Below are 7,547 nucleotides of genomic sequence, written 5' to 3'. Positions count from 1 at the left end.
TGGCGCGTGTGGCCCTCGCGAGGGTCACCTTGCTGCCTGCCAGCGCATCCCCGCGGCGCGAGGGGATCGCCCAAGCCCGCAGTCTGCCGCAGCTCCTCACCTCCCGCAGTGCCCGGAGCCCTGGGTCCCCTGGGGTTATTTTTAGGGAGAAGAAGGGATAGATAAGCTGCATTTAGGGTGCTTCTGTAGACACGGGGAGCCCTAAGGAACCTATATTAAGCTGGAGCAAAGTGTCACTAAGTAGTGGTTCTTGCTGATGCCTAGCTGCCTCCTTGGAGTTTTCATCAGCAGCTCTCAAAGGAGAGCTGGGGAAACTGAGGCAAAGCAACTCCGCAGCCGGCATCACCCTGCAAGGTGTTTGTAGAGCTGGGGTGGAAGGGAATTGCCTGGCTGCTTGGCATTGCTGTCCCATCAGCTCTGCTGTGGGTCTTGTACCGGGTACCAGTGCGGGCAGGGAGGAATGGATTCTGCAGGGCTGGAGGTGACGGTGCAGCGGGGTTCATGGTGCAGGGCTGGGAAATGCAGGGGAGCTGCGAGCACCACCCACACCGCTGTGGGCCCTGCTTGGGGGGACCTTGGGTGCTCTGTCCACAAAGGCTTTTCAAGCAAGATACTTGTGCTGTTCTGTAGGTGTGGAGAAACTGGTCTCTTGGTAAGGTTTGGGCTTTTGCAGGTGTGTTAGGCTGCGCACGAAGCAATCTGTGGCAAAAGTTTGGAGACTGGTGGATTTTTGTAGCTTTCCCATGTACGCAGCTCTTGGGCACCGGGAGGTCCGAGCCTTGAGTGGAAATCCACGGGGCAGTGAAGTCACTGGGAAGTTTTGTGCCATTTTTTGATTTCTGTATGTGCAAGATTTCACTGTTACATTCTGACTCAGACCCATCTGAGAATGACTTTATTTACATCAGAAAATAAGTGATATTCATATTTGGTGATTATAGAACGATTCAGATGCGGTAAGGATGTGAAGGTGGCATTTACTTCTGCCTGTAAGTTCAAGATAGCAAAATAAATCTCCCAAATAATAACAGTAATAAAAAAATAGACTGACCACTGCTTTATTTAATGACACCGTATGTTAAAGCGGTTTTCATTTTTATTATTTTGCATTATTGAGTGAGTCTTCAGAGGAATATACTGTTTGCCTCAAAGAGCAGAAAGTACTTGACACAACAGGTATTTAATTTCTTTGAAGAATCATAAGTAGATAATTATATTTGTACATTCATTTATGGTAGCTGAACAGGAGACTTCAATTATATTTAATAGTATCTTGTTTGACTTTGACACTTGTAAAATCATGAGATACGGTTAGAGGGTGAGGAAATGCAGCATATGCTCAGCGCAAGCCTGAACTGCACAGTGGTTAATTACGAGAATAAATCACAGCCCAGCCTGGTGCTGTGCTGCAGGAAAGCCTTCGATCCAGATGCTCTGTGCTGGTAGGAGTGTAGTGTTACACAGGATGTGTAAAGATTTGGGTGTCCAGGAAAGCAATTTCTCCACGTTTACAGAAGAAGAAAAAGTCTCAGCTGGTGGAAGGTGCTGTTGGCACCTGCTCCATGCTTGCGGTGTGCAGGCAGCATGCTCCTGGGTGCGACCCTCGAAGGACCCTCATGCACTGTCACTCTCATCAATGCTGCTCTAGAAAATCCGGTGATGGGAAGTGAAGTGTTTGCAGCAGAGAGGATGAAGGAGCAGCAGGACAGCAGTGAGTGGGGAAGAAGAGGCCCTGGCAGAGCCTTAGCGGTCTGTTCTTCACTTCCCACGGGCATTAAATGCGTTGTAGTCGGTAGCAGTGGGACTGGCCACCTGTACCTGTTCCACCCCTGCCGCTCGCGTGGCTGTTGACCAGTGACACGTTTCAAGCAAGCGCAACTGCGGCTTCGCCGAGGTCTGCCTGCGTTTGGCGTAGGGGTGAACCTGTCACTGTGGGCTACCGTACAAATTTGTATCTGTTGATGTTCAGGGGTCTACTGTTTCAACATAAAATTCTTTCACTTGTTCAGCAAGAAAGGAAACTGTAGCCTCAACAGGGGATTGAGTTCTCAGGTCTGGAGCTTGCTTGGACTGCCCTCCGTAGCCCGAGCCGCAGGGGGCTGCAGCAGAGGAAGGGAGCAGGCTGTGTTTTTAACTGCAGTGTGAAAACACCAACGAGGGGAACAGGCAAGGGCTCAGCAGGCGGAGGATGTGATGATGCTGGAGTTTGGAAGTTATCCTGGTGCGTGATGGAAAATGTGTGCCCTTGGCCGCACTACTCACATCGGATGGCTTATCCTAACGCAGGACACTCGTCCAGCCTCATGCTGCCCTGGCAGCCCAGTCCCGAGAGCTGCTGCAGGGGTTCAGCCCACTCTGCCTCGGGAGGAATTGAACTGACTGGGCTGGTGCTGGTGTTACTGGGAAGCTGGCCCAGGCAGGGCACCCACGGAAAGCAGTCTGGGGCATGAGGAGCTCCTGGGTGTGGTGCTGTTATGGCAGCAACCTTGATTCTACTGAGTACTGGCACATCTGGAGCAGGGAGAGTTGGCCTTGTGTTCCTGCTGGGATGGTCAGTGTGCTGCCCTGAGAGGTGCTACAGGGTCTGGTAGGAGATGAGAAGTAGAGAGGCTTCCTTGCTGGTCTCAGGATGAGGTTTCCCTTGTGAGGAGATGTCTTACAGGCACCTCTGTGGTAATATCCTGCTCTGGGGATGCTAAAATCTGTTCCCACATCATGTCAACATTTACCTTCTCCCCACTTGGATGCTCAGCAATTTTAATCTCTCAAGGGGTTGGAGCCATAATGAGCCACCTGGGCTTTGGCTTCAAGGACAGCATTTTACTTGGATCTGAACACCAAGAAATCTTGACCTGAAGATGATGTAGCAGAGAGCCGCCAAGTGGCTTCTTGGATTAGCATATACCTCTGAGTGACACCCTGTGGTCTGGGTGCTGTGGGGTTTCCAGTGAAACCTGCACCTAGGTGACATCTCCCTGGAGACAAAATCCTTTGAGAAAAATCGTCTATCGAGTCTGGCCTTGCTTGTGTCTGATGAACTCCAGCACCCATATCTGTGAGCTGCTTTAAAGCTCTCATCAGCTGTCACCCTGCGGTGGTAGCTCTCCAGATCTCTGTGAGTCCCTTCACAGAGGGACACTCTCAGGGCTGGCACTGGTGCTGACATTGCATCCACAGCCCTTGGTTTTATTTGATGCCTGTTGTAGATTGCAGGTGGGGAGGCAGGGACTTGTACGTAAATGGTTTTGTCTGCAATCTCTTTTCTCTTAAGTAGAGAAATGAAATTGCTGCTTTGTGGGTGGGTTTGCCGAGAGCTCGGGGTGTGCCCCCCAGGCTGTCCTGGAACACTGACTTGTGTCCATCACTGAACAGGAGAAGGAAATGTGCTGTGTGGAGCCGCTTCCCAGGAGCCAGTTCTCTGCACAAGGGTCCGTGTGTCACCACCTGCTCTGGTTGCTGCTGAAATGGCTGAATATTTGTCCCATGAGTGGAGGTGCCTGCGACCCCCCTACTCAGAGGGCTGTGAATGATTGCAAAGAGCTGGGGCAGGGCAGGGGGGGCTGGAGGAACTGCTCTGCTGGAAGGGACATGGGGGGCACTTTTAATGAGCTGTGCAAAGAGCTTGTTCCAACATCTTCTAATGAACTCAATGTCTACAGGCTCTTGGCTTGGTAACAGCTGAGGCAGCCAAATCTGCTAAAAGGAGCTCTGAGCAGGCAAATAGGGCCCAGTGCCTTCGGAAAACTGACTTGACTTCCTCAGTGGCCCCGGAGCAATTTAAAATTAACTTGGACGGAATGAGTCCTCCTCAGTAGGACAGGGAGACTTTAAGAATTTCCAGAAGAAAAATGACATCTCTTGCACTCGAAAGCAAAGAACCACTGTGGGGAAAGGGGGTGATGCAAATGTTTGATGGGCTGGGAGGGGGTGTCCTGGGAGGCAGAGGGGAGCTGGATCCGGGGCTGGAGAGCATGGCAGGAGCACGGGCAGACAAAGGTAGCAGTCAGGCGAGCAGCCTGGCAGGTGAAGTCAGGGATTGTAGCCCAACTATACATTTCATGCACGAAGTCCATCTGTTACGTACATGCTTGGTGATTTAGAAAGGCCAGTTGTGTGAAACGGGAAGCAATGGTCAATTAAAAGAGATGAGAGGAAGAACTTCAACAGGGAAGGAGGGGTGATCATCAGAAATAGGGTGACTACATTTTACTGCGTGCACTGTGAGCTGCAGCCTGGAGAGAGGGCAAGCTTGGCAAAGAGCAGGGATGTGCAAGCAGCAATACTTGAGAGAGGAAAAGGGAAGTTGACAGGAGTCAATATGAATTGGAAGCTAAGAAGCATAGAAAACATGAAAAGGCATGTGAAAGAATTGAGGAAGAAATCCCTGGGCAGGGTGTTGAGGGTCATGAGTAGGGTTTTGAGTGTGTGGCACAAAAAGAATCTGACCCACGGTATTCTGTTGAAAAAGCTGTATTCAATAAAACATTTGTCCTGTACTCAGGAAAGTGCTTGTAGTACAGTCCTATATCATAAGAAGTTGTCTGATAATGAAATATTTTTACTGTGGCAGTAACTAAAGGGAAACTCAAATACTTGCATCCAACCCTGGCTACTTTAAAATCTATGTTTAGGCAATTTCCATACAGGGATTTTACGAGGAGTTTTGTGAACCAATAAGCCGGATGCATTTCTGCAAGCCCCAGGGTAGGTGGAGATCACCAGGAATGCTGGCTGCCAGTCAGGCTGATCTGGAGTCCCTCTTGGGAAGCAGATTCCAAAAATGGGCTGGTGATGGCAATACATCAGTAGCTGAATGTGGCTGCCAGACTGGCTACCCACAGCCAAGAGGGCTAATGTGGTATTTGTGTGGATGGACATGGGGAAGTTGAGCAAACGCAGTGAGGATCTACCAGGCTGCTATTTGCTGAGGTTGTGGCTCTCACCGGAACGTCCTTCCAGTCTGTCTTCCACAGCTCAGAAATGGCTTTGACTAATTGGGGAAGTCTCAGAATGGGTAAAGGGCTGGAAAACAGGCCATATGGTGAAAGGCTGTGGGAGCTCAACCTGCTTCTTTGAAAGAATAAGAAGGGAAGGAGGAACTTGATTGCTACCTTGAAGGCGCATCCATCACAAGCAGAGTTTGGATAAGAGCAGCCTGGACTAAGGCATAAAGGAGGAGCATATAAAAAAATGCAAAGGATTGAGGCTGGCAGATTCAGATTATTGCAATATAATTTTAACAGTGAGGTTCAGCTGTCCCGTTTGTAGAACAGAGGAAATTATTCTGGTTTCCTGCCAAAACCAAAATACTTCAAGAAGTTTAAATAATTATTTAAAGTGTTTAATAAGCTTTACGTTTTTTTACCATAACTCCAGAGCAAAATGTCTTCCCTGAAGCTCTTACAGCTTGTGCCCCTGCCTTACTGGCCCTTTTCTAGACACTCTGCAAATACCCAGTGGGAGGAAAGCAACTCTGCTGGCAGGGAGGCTGGTAAACAAGGCTTGGTTTGTCTCCAGATTACATAATGTTTGCAAGAGCTGGGTTGGTAGAAATCAGATTCATATATCCATCCCACTGGAGAGCAGGTGGTGCCAACGGCATGGCCAGTAGCAGTCACGGCTGCAAAGTGAGAACAGTTTGCGAGCAAGATGCTAAAAGCCACCGGTACTTTTTTGTACTGGGTAGTTCTGGGTATCACAGATGGGATGTTCCTTTGCGCTGGTAGGGGGATAAAAGGGCTTGAAAAGCTCCAGTTCCAGCCAAAATCTCTCTTGGTATTGGGATTGAGGTCCATGGAGAGGTCCTGTCACCTGTCTGTCACTGTTTGCTTGGTCATGGGGTGGAAGGGTGATGGGGAGAGCCCGTGTGGGGGTGATGTGGCTGTGGTGACCATGTAAAGTGTGAAGGTTGATGGAGAAAACCCAAAGCTTGGCAGTGCCAAGGAAGGGCTTCTTCAAGTGCTGGTGGAGAGGCTGTGGGCGCTGGGCAGGCGGCACCAGGCTGTCTGCGAGCTGCCTGGGGCCAGTGGTGTACAAGGTCCAGTTGAAGTAGTGCCAAGGAAGGGCTTCTTCAAGTACTGGTGGGGAGGCTGTGGGTGCTGGCCAGGTGGCACCAGGCTGTCTGGGAGCTGCCTGGGGCCAGTGGCATACAAGGTCCAGTTGAAGCTCCTGATGTCCCCGTTCAGGTTGACGCTGGGACTGGTGGCTCGTGTGTGTCCCGTGCCTCAGTGCTGCACCTGGCTGAGCCAGTTCGCCTTACCTGACCCACATTCCTTGCCAGCACCTCCTTTCCCTGGGGCACCTCATTTGCCCTTCCAGGAGACCAGCTGTCTCCAGCTCTCCTACCCATGGGACGCTAGCCAGTGGCTTGGCTTCCTCTGCCGTAGCTCAGCAGGTCCCCCGGTGTGGAAAATCCCCGGAGCCTTCAGTACAGTGGAGACAGGGTCTGTGTCTGGAGGGGCAGAGATCATTTCCAAGGCTCTTGAGCAATAGGAAGAAGAGCTGCTGTAGTCCACAGTCACCGAGCACTTCCCTGGAAATCATTAAATGGTTATAAAATTAACCCAATCACAAGACCCGTTTTAAGGTTTGTATGTGCTACCATTTTCCCCCCTGAACTTTGATAGACTTATTTTGAAAAGAGAGGCAAACAAGGCTGCAGGGAGGTGAGAGAAGTAGGAGTCTGAGAGTGACACAGCAGAGGGATTGAAGGATGAAGATGGTGCTGTGCACAACGTGTGGACAGCCGTGACCGTCTCTCTAAAAGACCATTCTTCTGACGTTTCTTAGCATTTATTGTTTGCATACTAATCAAACTTGCTGGGCACTCGGAGCATTAATTAACGTTTGGGAGATACCTTGAAACCAAAACCCTTTCTATTTTATTTTGAATTTGTTTCGATGTTACTAATGGTTTTACGTTTTTATATTCTGGGGAGTGCTTGCTCTGAATCTAAGCTCTTCTGAAGTGGTCTTACTCCTTTTTTGTTCAATGATTGTCCTATCATAAGTGAAAAACTTGTTTAATATAGGTGCGATTTGTCCTCTTCTGTGGTAGAATAGGCTGGATAAACACTACAGCTTCCTTTTTAAAGTGGTTTGCTGTTGATCCAAGTTTTTGATTTCAAAGTTTTGGGAAAACCCTCCATGTAGTAGTTTTCTGCCCTGTTTCAGTTTTATCCCTTGGCTTTTGATCTTGCAGTGAAGATTAGTTATTAGAATCATGCTGTGTTTCATTGTAATGTTCTCCAGAACACTTTCCATACATGAGAGAGTAAATATCCCTTACTTATAATTAGTTTTCTAGATCATACCTCATCTGTTTCATCAGGTCAATTAAAGCCTTCACTGATATGCTCTTATATCAAGGTGGTGTTAAATATTTTCAGTTGCTCTACCTCTGTAAGAGTCAAAGTGTTTTTATTTTGAAGTTGAGTTTGTCACAACTTTCCTTGTAGAAAACAGAAAAATATTTTTCCAATGGGAGAAAAAAATGATTTATAGCCTTTATAGATCAAATGGAAAAGGGCTTAATGAGACCAAAGCTA

General features: G+C 48.8%; 1 protein-coding gene across 1 annotated transcript in view; it reads left to right on the top strand.

The window, feature by feature from the left end:
* Positions 1 to 354: 354 nt before the first annotated feature.
* Positions 355 to 7,547, top strand: part of LOC104505765 (solute carrier family 13 member 3-like) — a gene marked incomplete at both ends in the record, with an annotated part of 9,931 nt that continues 2,738 nt past the window's right edge. Inside the window, 1 exon segment of the mRNA XM_010146462.1 lies at positions 355 to 450. Coding sequence (XP_010144764.1) covers positions 355 to 450 — 96 coding nt within the window.

The sequence above is a fragment of the Eurypyga helias genome, unplaced genomic scaffold (assembly GCF_000690775.1).
Source record: "Eurypyga helias isolate BGI_N326 unplaced genomic scaffold, ASM69077v1 scaffold29122, whole genome shotgun sequence".
In the NCBI taxonomy this organism is placed as follows: Eukaryota; Metazoa; Chordata; class Aves; order Eurypygiformes; family Eurypygidae; genus Eurypyga; species Eurypyga helias.
This window is presented reverse-complemented; position numbering and strand designations above follow the sequence as displayed.